Source organism: Colletotrichum karsti (genome assembly GCF_011947395.1).
Source record: "Colletotrichum karsti strain CkLH20 chromosome Unknown Scaffold6, whole genome shotgun sequence".
Classification (NCBI taxonomy): Eukaryota; Fungi; Ascomycota; class Sordariomycetes; order Glomerellales; family Glomerellaceae; genus Colletotrichum; species Colletotrichum karsti.
The window spans coordinates 121619-136102 of NW_024065906.1; the positions used below are offsets into that span (position 1 = coordinate 121619).

The following is a 14484-nucleotide window of genomic DNA, read 5'->3' on the forward strand; positions in this document are numbered from 1 at the left end:
TGGTCCGATGTTTGGCTGAACCCACCCTCGAAAAGCAAGGAATCCAAACCCGGCTCCAGCTGAATCTGCTGATGGTTTCGTGATGGCAAGGCTGCGAGGATGGAAGAGGGGCCCTCTGATGTCAGCCCAGGGGTTCGCAAAGCTCACCATCTTTTCCCCTCACCTCGACAGAGTATCCGTAGCTATTTCTAGCCCCCCGGAACCTCTGGGTGTTGCTGCTGACGATGATGCCCGCTGCGGCTGCTGCTTGGAACTTTGGCAGACAATGGAAGACTGGGTTCCCCGCTTCGCAGCCAGGGGCTTGCGGCGCGGCGCAGCTCCATCCCGCAGCAGCTTCGAAGCTTGCCGTTTCCATCACGACAGACACCACGGCGATACGAGTGACGATCCGCCAAAATGCTGGGTCGAAACATGCAGAAGCACAGACCGGGGCTGTTGGACGGTTTCTCATTGATTACCTAGGTATCTGGAGGAGACGTGCAGAGCCACGGCTTTCTTTGCTACAGAACCAATCCCTACGACGACAAGACCTGTGTCTTCCCGCTTCGGCAGCAGCGTAACCCGCACCGGTGTCTGAAACGACACGATATCACCCGGTGTGAACTCCCGCTGTCCGCCCCATCCGTTGCCATTGGCACCGCCGCAACGGCAACAATCTGTAGCAGCTGCTTTCCCGCTTCCGAATTGTTTACTTGGCCGTCTCTTGAGTCTGCCGACCGAGGCACCTGACTGGTTGAACTCCATCATCTGCATCGCGTCGTACTAACGGCGGGATTTCAGCATCAGTAGCTAGCACGAACTCAAGTGCCGGATCTCATCCCAAACCATCCGACCTATTCGCATACGAAAGGAACACAATGCCTTGAATGATGTTCGCATGTCCAAACACCTCAAACGGCAGCTCTGTCCGAGACTCGCCTATACTCGCTTGGCCTGCGATCGGCCGCGCCCATGTCTGGCGAGAAGGCAACCCCCTCCCCCAGCCGCAGCATCGCGACAAGCGAGCAAAGAATGCCCCGATGCGCCGCAACGGCTTCAGGAGTTTCAGGGTCCTGCTGATTTCTGTCCGCTTCGCATGTGCCTCGTTGCCCCCTCCCCCACATCCCCGACACCGCGGCGGCCAGATTGGGCGAAACCGCCACGGCGGCTTACACACCGGCCGACGTCCGTCGCCGGCGCCTTTTTCGACCGGCCGGTTTAATCCCCGTGGCATTCCTCCTCCGTCCCGTCGTCCACTCGGACGGCGTGCGGCGCCTGCAGAGTAGTCGTAGCTGTTAAAGGCGTTCAGCCGCCAGACGATGGGGGCGGGCGCCCGTGTTTCTTTGTCTGTTTCATGGGATTTTTTGGAATACAGAGTTTAGGATCGCATAGCGTCCCCGCTGATGGACGACAAAGACGCCACGAGATGCGTTTCTGGTGGCGGTCCAGAGCCGCCGAGTCTCGGGGTGGGAAATGCTCAGCGCCTCCGGGCTAAAACATCAAACATTCCAACCCGCGCCGGATAGAGGTGCGTGACAAAGAGAGGTGGCCCGCACCACGGAGTCGTTTCCGAGCCTAACCTCGTCTCTCCTGAACTAACACGATGCCCCAGATCCGACGGGCAGGGCGTTCGCGTTGGAACGTTCCTAGCTCCCGTTCTTGATCGCCCGTCCGGCTGTAACATGCTCAAGCTTCGTGCGATGATGGTAGAGATGGTCTCCTCTTTGGAGGCTCTCGTAGTAAGGGATAGCGTGGTGTCGGGAGAAAGCCTCCCGTCCATCACAACCCGTCGACCAACGGCTCCGCCTCGTCGAAAACGGCCTCGTACCAGCGTTTGAGGTCGCCACACCCCGCCCGCGAGGTCAACCCGCAGTTGGCCTCGAAGACGGTGTCCCACATCGCCCTCTCGACGTCGAACCCGCTGTCCTTGATCACCTTCTTGTGCAAGCCCCAGAGCCGGCCGAGCCTGCCCTTCTCGTCCAGGCGGAACATGGGATCCGACGAGGCGCCGATCTTGAAGAGGTTCACCTTGAACAGGTTGTGGTGGATGAATAGGGGCTTCGCCTTCCTCGCGGCGGGGGGCTCCTTGGCGTGGTCCGCCGTGAGGTCGGCGCCGGGGCCGGTGGACTGCAGACGGTAGTCCTCGGCCGGGTCGGCCTGGAGCATGGCCGCGGTCTCGTAGGACCCGTTGATCCACCGCCCGACCACGTCGTCCGGCGTCCAGACGTCGTAGAAGGGCTCCGAGAGCGCCAGCGCCGCCTGCACGAAGGTCTCCTTGTCGCCCTCCCCCGGGGCGTGCTGGGAGAGCAGCGGGTAGAAGCAGCCCGGGCCGTACCAGTTGTAGAAAGTCGCGAGCAGCAGGCTCCGCGCGTGGGACCTCTTGTCGTACAGCAGGATGCCCGACTCGGAGGTGCGGCGCTTCAGCAGCGGGGGCGCCTCGAAGCCCGCGACCTCGTTGAAGTGGGGGGACATGGTCGACAGCCAGAAGTCGGGCCAGGTGATGAGGCCGTAGGAGGCGAAGGGCTCCGTGGCGAAGAGGTGGTCCGGCGACAGGATCGGCCAGGCGTCCGAGTCGAGGTAGAGCACCCGCTCGAAGGGGGACAGCAGGATCGAGAGGACCTTGTACTGGTAGTGGCTCACGCCGTCGGCGGGCCGCAGGACGGACGAGAAGAGCAGGCACTCGGCGCCTAGCTTCGGCAGCACCACGCCGCACAGGTGCGGGTCGTAGTCGGCCGGGGAGTCGAGGAAGAGGTGCACCGGCAGGGCGGACCCGGCGCGGCGGAGCATCAGGATCGAGGTCCACGCCGTGCCGAGGTACCCGCCGCCCGCGGTCATGACGATCCCCGCGGACCCCTCCCATGTGGGCAGGCGCCTGGCGAGGGACTTGAGGCCGAAGACGTAGGTCGCGTGGGCGGATTTCAGGGCCTTGAGGGCGGACTCGGACACGGGGGTCACGTCGGGGCGCGGGAGGGTCTCGTCGACGAGTTCGTCTTGGGTCGGGTCGCGGGTCGATTTCAGGGGCTCGATGGAGGGGTCGGACGCGGCCAGGAGGGAGTGCAGGTCGGACCAGTATTTCTGGATCGCCGGGGAGAGAAGGTGTGTAGTTGCGTTCGGCTGGGCGAGGGGTTGAGCAGGTCGCGGGTGGTGGAAGAGGGAGGGAAGGGAGGGGCGGATGTAGAGGAGTGTTAGGAGGATTGGGATCGTGAGGAGGAGGTAGGGCGGTCGGCGGCGGGGGTTGGGGAAGAGCATCGTGTCGAGGGTGGTGGTTTTGGGTGTTGGGGTTCTTTGTGCTGGTCGTCGATATCGCAAGGTTGGCGGACTCGTGGAGATGTCTCCCGAGTCGAATCCGGCTGTTCTTTGGCGGAGAGATTTCTCTTCTTTTCTTCGGGGGGGAGAGAGTCGTGGGCGAGTATCTGGTGATCTCGAGCCTGGATGAACCAAGATGCGGCGCTCGGGGGGAGTGAGTGCTCAGTATCGAGACTTATCTCATCCCTTTCGCCCCTTTTTCTGTTCAAAGTTCGTGTTTGCGAGAGGGGTTTTCGTTTCGCAATGGGTATGTTTCTCAGGTGCGGATATATATATGGTCCCTTAAAAGCTTGTTGTACTGGTATGCAAAGGGATGACGAGAAAGGGGGTATCGTCACGGTTGTCCCTCTCTCGCGTTCCTGCTGATATGCGGTGGCGTTGTACTTGATTTTGCAAGGGAGGAACAGCAATTGGGGAATTTTCGGTGGTTTTGGTGTTCCCGTATGAGTCTGGATCGGTTTTGATGCTCCTCGATTCTTGTCAGGGGAATGTTGGTTGGCTTTCAAGGGCGGGCCCTTCTCTTTCCTTTCAAAGAATGAGGCAGGGTAGAGAAGACGAGGAATAGTCAGGGCGAGATACTGCCGTCTTTACGGTTCTGGATACGTCTTGTTCGGGGTATTGAAGGGGCGGGTTTTGTGAAGAATTCCGTATGACGCTGCGATGGTTGGGTGAGGTGGTGGTGCTTGGGGGGCGATGGAGTTGTTGGTGCCAAGGATCGCGAGATGGGTGCTATTGGCCTCCCCTGTTGAGACTCAGGTCGCCGTGAGGATGTTTGGAGCAGGTCGATAACAGGATTGTGTTGTTATCTCCTTCTTTTGATTCTTGTCAAACGCTGAGAGAGGAGGACGGCGCAAGAACCCTTGCCTTGTGTTCAGAGGAGACGAAGGAGTAGGGGGTTTCTTGATGTCAGCGTGTTGCTGACGTATCCGCGGAGGCGGTGATAGGCAGAAGGAGTCAGAAGCTGGTAGGGCATGCCGCTTGGTCAGAAGGCCCGGAAAGGGTCGGGATATTGATGGGCATGTCGAGCGGGCTTCTTGTCTATTGTTATATAAAGGATACCTTCTACTACTACAGAAGAACGAGGATGGGGATCACTACGGGCATGCGTCCAACCCTGTCCCGTAACGCGGCCAGTTCCCTGGGAATTTGTGCCCTTTTCTCATTGCGTGGCACGGCGTGGGAGATGTGACGATGGGATGGATACACACGAGGGAGGGGCATCAAATGGACAATGAGATGATGGGCCGGACTGGTGGGAGGAGGAGACGGATGTGAATCAATTTACGATTGTCACAGGGGCGTGTCGTACTGGTCGAATCGATTGACGGGCAAACGAGGCGATGAAAGGAACACGAGGTGATGTGGTATCAGACAGTTTTGTGTGAGCAGAGCGGTGGTCTTTGGGATGCGGTTTGTGGCACGGCGCGGGCGATCTTCGTGACCCATGTTTCTGGCTCGTGTACACCTCGTATTTGAGTGTTTAGTGAATTCAGCCGCCCCAAACGGCCAGGCTTGAAGACTTCAACGGTGAGAGGTTGTGCCGATGGTGCGACGCCTGCTTGCCTGGCGTGGCTGCTCATCGTGCATTGTTAGAGCCATGCGGGCTGACAGCTCAACCGTCGCCTCCGATGGCGTTTGATAGGATGGAGGTGGGTGATCAAGCATTAGCGGGGCGGTAGTTGAGAAGGAGCTTTCTGCGCAGCTTTTGTCTACTTCATGTCTCCTAAGCTCAACAACGATACGAGCAGCTGGGTTTCTGGGGAGGGACGACGTTGGTGACAGGTTTCGTTTGTTCCACCACAAAGATATTAAATTGGATTCAGAGACAAATCGGTTTCTGGGGAGGAGCACAGACGACGAAACAACGGACGACGGCGTCTGGACTCTTCTTCGTCTTGGGACGGGAGATATTAGAGGAATACTTGGGATGAAAGCGAAGGCATGCGGGAGTTCGCGGTATTCACTTAGCGGGGAATTAAGCAGTGGATCGCCTGCGCGGGTAGAAGTGGGTCGCACAGGGATCCCCCACCGTCGGTAGCGGGGCACGCTGATGGGGCGAGTGCTGCAACGGGGCGCCGGGGCGGTGATGCACGGCAGAACCTTTTTTTCCGCAACTTTTTGGAGAGGAAGGTCCATCAGTGCGCCATCTGCTGTAGAAACGAAACCGCCTTCGCGGAAAAAAGAAAGAAAATATTGCTGTTATAGCATCTTTCCGAGATCAATTGGAACGAGCATCAAACACAGAAACAGAAGGCAAGCATGACGAAGACGGCGAGCGCGAAGCGCAAGCGCGCCGAGAGGGAAGCCCTCAAGGCCGCGGACCAAGCCAACAAACGCGCAAAGACGACGACGACCACCACCGACGATACGACCAACGACAACACCCCTCGAGCGAACCTGCCCAAGGCCGTCCTCGAAAAGAAGCTCTTCGTCGAGAACTCCACCGGAAAGGACCGCGTGCGCGAGGCCAAGCTGTACGACCTCCTCAGCAGCGAGAACGAGACGGACCGCATCGAGGCTGCCGGCGCCATCATCTCCAGCCTCCTCGACGGCGAGGGCGCCGCCGAGGCCGTCCTCGAGAGGCATCTCGACTGGCGCCTCTTCCGCGGCCTCGCGAGCGGCCGCGCCGCCTCCAGGCTGGGCTACAGCCTCGTCCTCACCGAGATCCTGAGCCAGCTGCTCGGCCCGCCGCGGGACCTCGCCAAGGAGCGCTACCCGGGCCTGACGTTCGACAAGGTGCTGGGCATGCTGCTGGAGAGGACGCACGTGGGCGGGAACATCCCGGGGCAGGAGGAGAGGGATCTGTTCTTCGGGCGGCTGTTCGGGCTGGAGTGCTTCGTGCGCGCGCGGGTGCTGTTCGTGGAGGGCGAGGGGCCGGAGAGGTGGAACGAGATCCTCAGGTTGCTGGTGAGGCTGGGCGACGAGAAGGTCTGGCTGCGGCCGCAGTGCGGATGGGTCGTCGCGCAGGCGCTGGCGCGGCTGGAGCGCGGCCACGTCGAGATGGTCCTGCAGCAGCTCGTCGAGCTCGGCTGGGCCAAGACGCCCGAGGGGGTGGGCATCTGGCTGATCGCGCTGGAGCAGTGCCCCGAGCTGCGGAGCGACGAGAAGTCGGGCGAGAAGAAGCAGCAGCAGCAGCAGCATCACCCGCTGTCGTCGAGGAACCTCGGCGAGCTGGCGGCGATATTGAAGGAGAGCAGCGCGAACGAGGAGCAGGCGGAGAAGGAGAAGCAGAGGCAGCAGCAGAGGGGGAGCAAGAATAAGCAGGCCAACTGGTCGCCGACGCTGCACTTTGTGTGGGATCTCATCGTCGCGCACTTCTCCCGGCTGGGGAGCGAGCATGTGGATGAGTTTCGGACTTTCTGGCAACGGGTTGTCGACGGTGGGTTTTCTGTGCTTGCTCAAGTAGTCAAGGTCGGTTGCTAACCAACGGTACAGATAACTTCTTCGCCAAGGCGGCGACCGAGGGCCAGAAGTTCCGCGGCTTCCTGATCTTCCAGAAGATGCTGCAGGCGTTCGTCAACAACGACGAGTTCCTCGACATCCTCTTCAGCCGGAACTTCATGACCTGCCTGATGAACCAAGCCTCCCAGGTGGACCGGTACCTGCACCGCGCGGCGCTCAAGACGCTCAAGACCATCGAGGAGGCGTCCGCGGCGCACCCCGAGGCCACCGGCATCATTCTTGACAACCTGATCGGCAACAACGGCATGTACAGGTTCGACGTCATGACCAAGACCAAGACCGTCGACAAGATCCTCCAGCACGTCCAGCCTGAGACGGGCGAGGATGTCATCCAGGTGCTTAGCGGGCCCGTCATGAAGACTTGCACGAAAGGGTTCGTCCATCCCTCATTTCTTGTGGTACTTTGGTGGCGATGATGATGCTGACAATTCCACAGAAAGGACATCAACACGGTCAAACAGGACCTGCGTGTTTACATCGAGTACATCTTCCGCTTGAGCACCGCCGCACCCGAGTACGCGCTCCAGGAGTTGACGTCCCTCGCCTACGCCAAGCTGGTGTGGATCCCGGAGAACGCAAACGCCCTCGTGAAGGAGCTCAGCCGGAACCGTCTCCAGTCGGCGTTCGCCAAGCTCTCGCGCAAGGCCGAGGACTCCAACTACCTCTGCACGGCGGTCCAGTCCATCAACCCGGACTACATCCGCATGGAGGGCGACATGAAGAAGGAGGTCAACGCGGCGCGGAAGAGGCTGGAGAAGCTCATGAAGAAGGGCGGCGCGGAGGCGGCTGGTGAGGACGCGTCGGACGACGTCAAGATCGCGCAGGGGCTCGCGCTGTTGCACGCCATCGCCATCTTCCAGCTGTACAACGAAGAGCCGGACGCGTTCCAGCTCCTGGGCGACCTGAAGGAGTACCAGACCCGGTTGCAGGAGGACGAGGAGGGCGCGGCGGAGTTCCTGGTGGAGATCCTCCTCGCGCTCGTCTCGCAGCAGTCGGCGCTCATGCGCGAGATTTCCCAGCGCGTGTTCGGGTACTTCAGCAGCCGCGTCTCGCCCAAGGCTCTCGAGCTTCTCCTCGACGTCCTCGCCGCGGACGAGAGCGCCAAGGGTCAGCAGTCTCTGTTTGACATCGACAACGACGATGATGTCGAGGAGATGGAGGAAGACGATGAGGATGAGGAGGACGACGAGGACGAGCTCGGTTCAGACTTTGAGATTGACTCGGATGTGGAGTTCGTCAACCTCGACATCGGCGACGGCGAAGACGCAGAAGAGGACGAGGAAGAGGAAGAAGAAGACGAGGAAGGCTCCGGCTCCGACGAAGCAGACGACGAGGAGGCTAACAACCTCGAAGCCCTCGACGACGCCCTCGGCAAGATCCTCAACAGCCACCGCCTCGACAAGGACCAGGAGGCAGAAGAGTCCGACAACGACGCCGACATGAGCGACTCGGACATGCTCGAGCTCGACAACAAGCTCGCCGAGGTCTTCAAGCAGCGCGCCAAGGCCGCCCCCAGCAAGAAGAAGGAGCGCAAGGCCGCCAAGGAGTCCGTCGTCAACTTCAAGCGCCGCGTCCTCGACCTCCTCGCCACCCTCGTCCGCAACGAGGCCGCCAGCCCGCACACCCTCGCCGTCCTCCGGCCCCTCCTCGAGCTCGTCCGCACCACCACCATCAAGACCCTCGCCGACCGCGCCTTCGAGCTCATCAAGGACTACCAGAAGCGTCTCCGCAAGGCGAGGTCGGGCAGCAAGGGTGTCAAGATCGACAAGGCGCAGGCGCTCGAGGTGCTCGAGGGCGTGTACGAGGAGCTCAAGGCCGGCGAGACCAAGGCGCACGCCAAGGCCGCGGTGCCGGCCTGCCTCATCGCCGCGTCGAGCGTGTTCCACGCGCACGGGGGAGACCGGGCTGTCGTTGACGGTGTTGTCGGGGATGTGAAGAAGGACGCTTCCGCGGCGCAGGTGGACTTGAAGAAGGCCTGGGACGAGTGGTGCCGGAATCACGAGGCGCTGAAGAAGGCCGGTGCTGGGAAGAAGTAGACGGATGTCGGTGCATTAGAATTCTTTCCAGGGCGTTTTTGGCATGTTGGGGAAAAAAGAATGTCGTTTTCTGTTGATATCACAGGGGCACGAAAGACCTCGAGGTCGTCAAAAGTTACGGTAGAGCATCGTCATAGATTCCTTTGGTAATGTCTAGATGGGGTTACCTTCTATTCTCTACATGTGGTATTGGAACTCATGTTTCTAAGCGTGATTGCTGTCTAATCTCAACTAACTCTTACAAAAGGGGGGGGTATCATATCTTCCCATCATTGCCTTGAGAACAAACCGCCGATCCGCGCCGCCGGAGGCTACTAGGCATCGTCGGCGGCGTAGCGGGTACCGCGCGGAGCAGGTCTCCTACGAAGAGTCTGGGAGTTTTCGAACGCCTCTTCGTAGTCCGACTCCTTGGCATTGAGGATGTAAGCGTAGACTGCTGGCTTTTGGGTCATGGGCACCGGGAGGTTTGGGAAGCGCGCGGGACCGCTGATTGCGGTAACACGGCGCCGGTAGGACATTGACGAAAATACGGGTGGTTGTTCAATATCCTGGACATTCTGAGAGTCCTGATCCTGGGTGTCATGAGTGTCGTGAGTGTCGTGAGTGTCATGAGTGTCATGAGTAAGCTGCTCATCAAGAAACACGCCGATGAGCGGCATACCGTGCATCGTAGTTCTACGACTAGAAGCTTCATCCCCAAGGACAAGTGGCTGGAAGACAACAGAGATCCTATTTTGGTCCGCATATCCATCTTCCTCCGCGTCTCCACGCTCGTTCTCCAGAATCTCTTCCACGTAATACTCAACTCGCTGGGTCTCGCCGTCCGAACATCTACTTGTTCGGCGCCAGACCACGTACGAGGTCGGGTGCATGCCCAGCGGATCCTCGTGCCCCAGGTCTGCCATGATTTTGGCCATGAACTCCTCATCCGACATCTCCGGCTGCGTCGTGCGCATCCTGCCGCGGGCTGTAGGCTGAGGATCGGACGGGACCTCGATGGGCGAACGGCGCCGGCTGAGGGCGTTGAGGGCCTTGCGGACGAGGCGGCGGAGGCTACTTTCCATTGTTCTTGGTGTTTGTTGGTGGTGTTGGTGCTGTGTGGTGATGATCAATGTTGCTGTGCGTTGATGATTAAAATCGGTGTTCTGTCAAAGGCTTGAAAACACCGGTATCTATATATAACAGTACTCTCTCGATGGATGCAAGTTGTCTGGGAGGCATTTCTCTTCGGTCGTTGGCTCACTGGCAGGCTTGATAGTAAGTGAGGTTGGCCATGTTTGAAACTGGGCCCCCGGTGTTGGACAATGACGCTGTTCACGAGGTTGGTGGGATTCATTGTTGTTCGAAGACCCGGCGGCCCTGGACCGGTGGCAATGTGACGGATGTCAAGAACAATCCATTATTGGTCTTCTCATGGGCTTCGGAAGTTTTCTTGGTCTATCTTTTGCTGCTGTTTGGTTCGGGGACGGAAGGCCAACCGTATCGTGACCTTCGGGGCCGTGGCCCGGGCTTCGGTCGCCTCCCACTTTGTGTGGTCGTTATATTGAGATGAGATCTCATATGACAAAGATTTGTGCATCTTAGGGATGATACTCACGTTGCCCGCACACAGCCTCAGAAGAGCTTCTGTGCCTTGGGTTTAGTGACAACAGGTGGTGTATAACGAAGAACGGAGAGGAAGAGATAGCCCGCAACTTATTGCTACTTTGTTCAACTCGTAGGAACTGTATATTGCTATTTAGCAGAGTGATGATTATTTTTGTGCTGCTTGAATTGGATATGTATCTCGTAGGACATGAAGCGGCCGGTCCCGCCTATGTCGGCGAAGGCGGTGCTTTTACTTCACATATGGCGATGACTTGAGCGCCCGGGGACACCTAGATATACTCACAAGTCATTGATTTATGTATGCTACCCAGGGTCTTTCGTAAACGAAGCACGAGATTCATGATCAAACCTGGACATGAGTTCAATTGATCATGCGCCTCACCAGGCGGGCGCCTTGCGTATAGCTTCCAACTGGGATCGGCGGCTAATCATCCAGTATATACCTGGGAAGATAACTCTCGAGAGACATAAAGCATCAAAAGATCCAGTAATATTTCACTTGATCGGATTTTAATGATAAGCAATCAAGGCATTCTCAACGGTGGATTCAACACAAAAATAGTCAAAGGTCCAAGACCAAGGGGTCAGATGCGGTGGCTAAGGTCAAGCATTGGACTGCTGAGCTTGAGAGAATTTGGCATCGTGATGACGGGGTTTCAATTAGTATAGAGAGCTTCGGACTGTTTTCAAGTACTCTTCGAGGAAAGACAGGTGATTCTTTTACGCAGTACTGCAGCTGTCGCAAAAAGACGCTCACCTCAACTACAAGAGGACATAGCCCGTTGAGGTGGGTGGCAGAAACAAACTGGTAAGTAACCTGGAGCTCTTCATTCATCCACAGACTTGGAGAAGAATGGGTCATTCATTGACTATTGCGCTCTGGTACTGACAAGAGGAAGTTAAAGCCGCAACCAGCTCCGGCTTTTAGAGCAGAGGTTTTCTAAATACAGAACAAATTCCTTCAATACTGGATTCTTTGACGATAAAGAGAGAATCACCCACAAAGGCCCTTTTCCAACTTTGAACAATAGCCTGATTCGACGGTGTTGGCTTTGCCTATTCTCCTTTGATAATCTCGAGAAGGAATCGGTCTCTTTATGAGTCGTTTGCCCGTGTAACATGACTGATATCCTCGGCGGCCATATATTCAACCAGGCCTCCATCCATCACAAGAAGAGTTTCTGTTGGATATTCACGCCGCATCATAATCCAGCTACCCAGCCCAAACATCGCACAAAATACCTGCCAGCAAATATCTTCTTTTCGCACATCAGAGTTTCAATATATCAGTACCATAAAAATGTGTATCCAGCTATGGCGCAGATATATCTGCCCCAGAGCCAGAAACCCTCAACCGCTGCAACAGCCAGCTGCTGGCTGGAGAGCCACGCATCCCAGACCAAAGCCTGGCGTGTTCGATCATCATCTGGTGTTCCAAGAGGACAACATCTTCAGGGAAAACGTGCACGACCCCAACGACAGAATCCAGGATGACATGCAGATCCACTGGATCAAGAACATCATCCGCTGCGCCCACCCGCACTACATCCAATGCCACAACCTCGCCGAGCCGATCGGGAAGATCCAGTACATCAACGGCTCCTGCCCGTCCTGCACCGGCAGCATCGACGTCCACGTCGAACAGCACACCCACGTCCTGCAGGAGTGGGACGTACACCCGAGGATCCCCAAGGTGGGCGAGGAGGACATGGACATAAGGTTCAACATGATGTTCGAGGGTTACAAGGAGTACTACCTCCTCGAGCTCATGAAGCTTATCATGTCGGTCCTCAAGAAGCCTTATCCCATCAACCACATCCAGGGAGCCCAATGGCAGGCAATGATCGAGAATTGCTGGCCAGAGACCTTTTGCAAGGTAAAACACAGTCACCTCGGGGACGCCATAGACAGATGCGAGTGCATACAGACCAAGGAGGAGTGGCGCGTCAACATGTCGACTTCGATGCGCAAGAACGAAGCGAATGCCGTGCTGAGCAGGGGCGACCTGAACGCCGCTGGCAGCCTCGACCAGTACTATGCCGACGTATTCTGGGCGCCGTCAGCTAGTAATCCAACTGTCCTGAAGCAATACTGGCAAACAACGGCAAGGGCGGATGCTCTCTACCAGGACTTCCCCCCGGTCGACTTCCCCGACTATCAAATGGCTTTTGTCAATATCCACAGTATCGTCTACGCTCACCGCTACGCCAGGCTCCAGAAGCTTTCATCCGACTGCCGCAGAGCGCTCTCGGAGAGGGGCGCGCATCGGTCACAGAGATACCCGGATCCGCAAAGCTACACCAGGAGGCACATCCGGTGGTTCGGCATAGACGACTGGGACGCCAGCCTCGGCCGCCGCCACGTCTTCCTCGACTGGATCTACCGCTTCCTCGCCCTCGACGCGGGCCTCGACGAGGAGCTGATGATGTACCTCGCCGGCGGCCTCCTCGCCGTCCTGAACCCCTGGCCGGACGTGTGGTGGAAGCCGCTGCCGTCGCACCCGGAGCCCGAGGTCCTCGACACGGAGCTGGCGGCCTACGACCTCATCCAGGAGAGCGTGTACGAGCTCGAGTACCACTGGCCGCTGGACGGCAACAAGTACACCGCGCACAACCTCATCGCCTCCCTGGACTCCGCGTCCAAATTGTACAACGTGATCGACCGCAACCGCAAGATCGTGATAGCGGACGCCGCGGCGCGTAACAGCGCCGCCGACAACGGGCTCCTGAGGGCGCAGGGAGACGCGCGGGTCGCCGAGCAGAACGGCGACGTCAAGTGTGTGATGTGTCTCGACCCGTGGGACGCCACGCCGAACCACGAGCCCGTCAGGATGCAGTGCTGCGGTAATCCCGTCGGGAAGCGGTGCGTGAAGGAGTTGTTGGCCAAGATGCCGATCCGGACGGCGGGTCGGGAGGCGGAGAACCGGAACACGTGGGCGATCGGCTGGAGGTGTCCGATTTGCCGTGGTGATCTGGGGGCGCAGTTCAAGCCTCTGATTACGTATCTTCACGGTCCGGTTGATGTTGAAATGCCTGGGTTGCACGAGAGGATGGAGAGTCGCCCACAGCATCCGAGTTACTGGACCACGCGCCACAGGGAGCGGAATCGGCTTAATGGTGGTAGGAGCTGAATGGAACGTTGTGGATTGCTGGGTATGTAAGAGTATGGTTGATATGTGATGTACTTTATCTTGGTTTTGCGAAATGATAGCAAGAGGGGTCGAGCAGGTCTCGCTTTATACCCTCATGAGTCGGAGTCTTTCTGGTAGAGGAGTTGAAGCGGTTAAAAATACACAAACAGCAATCCAGTCTTTGCTTACAGTTGCGGTCTTAGGCTTCAGTTCGTGTTTTCCCCCAGTCAAACTGTGAGTTTCTAAAAATCCCCATACGTCACTGAGTGCAGAGAAACTAAATGGTTCATTTCACTTTCAGAATTGCTCGTTTCCATTAAATAACAGGGTAGGAGCCGGCTTTCTTTGGAGCAAGCCGGTCTGACTGAGCATCGTACTAGATGAGAGCCCATCTTCAGTGAACAGTAATTGGGATGGAGACTATTACAACATCTGTTGATGCTTCTCTTCAGTCAACTAAGCAGGAAAGTTCAAAACATCAAACCAACTGACCAGTTTCTGTTCTGTGAGTTGAAAGTGAGTTCAGAAAAAGGGTCGACCCCTGGACAGCAATATGCAGCGAGAGCAACAAGACTCTCAATCCTTCTATCAAGCAAAAGACTCTGAGAATTGGAGAGGTCTGTAGATGACTTCTACGATCTGCTATGTAGTGTTTCTCATAAGACTTGAGTTGAGGTTCTCATGAAGACTCACAACGTTGACTGAGTTGAGTTTACCCCAGCAGAGAGCTGCGTGCTTCCAGGTGCCTTACATAAGACATATCCTGCACAATTAAGGGAGCGAGATCTGGATCATTCTAGGCCCAAGAGGGACTGGTGCGATTCGTGACGGTGCAATGATCCCTGCCCGGAACCTTCTCCTTTCGCAAACGGGAGTCCCCTGGGTCCAGTGAGCGAGCGACCCTTTGCGCTTTGGAGTCTCCCCCCCGGTTGAAGGCAAAAAAGTTCCCTTGTCCAACGGGAA

The 14484-nt window shown here is 57.5% G+C and overlaps 4 protein-coding genes across 4 annotated transcripts; 2 read left to right on the plus strand and 2 right to left on the minus strand.

Moving 5' to 3' along the window:
- Positions 1-1758: 1758 nt before the first annotated feature.
- Positions 1759-3228, minus strand: CkaCkLH20_02497 (uncharacterized protein; the record flags this gene model as incomplete). Its single annotated transcript, XM_038885216.1, has 1 exon — positions 1759-3228. The coding sequence occupies one exon, from the start codon at positions 3226-3228 to the stop codon at positions 1759-1761; it is 1470 nt and encodes a 489-aa protein (XP_038749147.1).
- Positions 3229-5544: 2316 nt separating this feature from the next.
- Positions 5545-8783, plus strand: CkaCkLH20_02498 (DNA polymerase v; the record flags this gene model as incomplete). The annotated part of the gene is made up of 3 exons (XM_038885217.1): positions 5545-6664; positions 6721-7120; positions 7184-8783. The coding sequence occupies 3 exons, from the start codon at positions 5545-5547 to the stop codon at positions 8781-8783; spliced, it is 3120 nt and encodes a 1039-aa protein (XP_038749148.1).
- Positions 8784-9097: 314 nt separating this feature from the next.
- On the minus strand, positions 9098-9847 carry CkaCkLH20_02499 (uncharacterized protein; the record flags this gene model as incomplete). The annotated part of the gene is made up of 1 exon (XM_038885218.1): positions 9098-9847. One exon carries the CDS (start codon positions 9845-9847, stop codon positions 9098-9100), a length of 750 nt encoding a protein of 249 aa, XP_038749149.1.
- A 1844-nt stretch (positions 9848-11691) lies between these two features.
- On the plus strand, positions 11692-13521 carry CkaCkLH20_02500 (uncharacterized protein; the record flags this gene model as incomplete). Its single annotated transcript, XM_038885219.1, has 1 exon — positions 11692-13521. The coding sequence occupies one exon, from the start codon at positions 11692-11694 to the stop codon at positions 13519-13521; it is 1830 nt and encodes a 609-aa protein (XP_038749150.1).
- Positions 13522-14484: the final 963 nt, after the last annotated feature.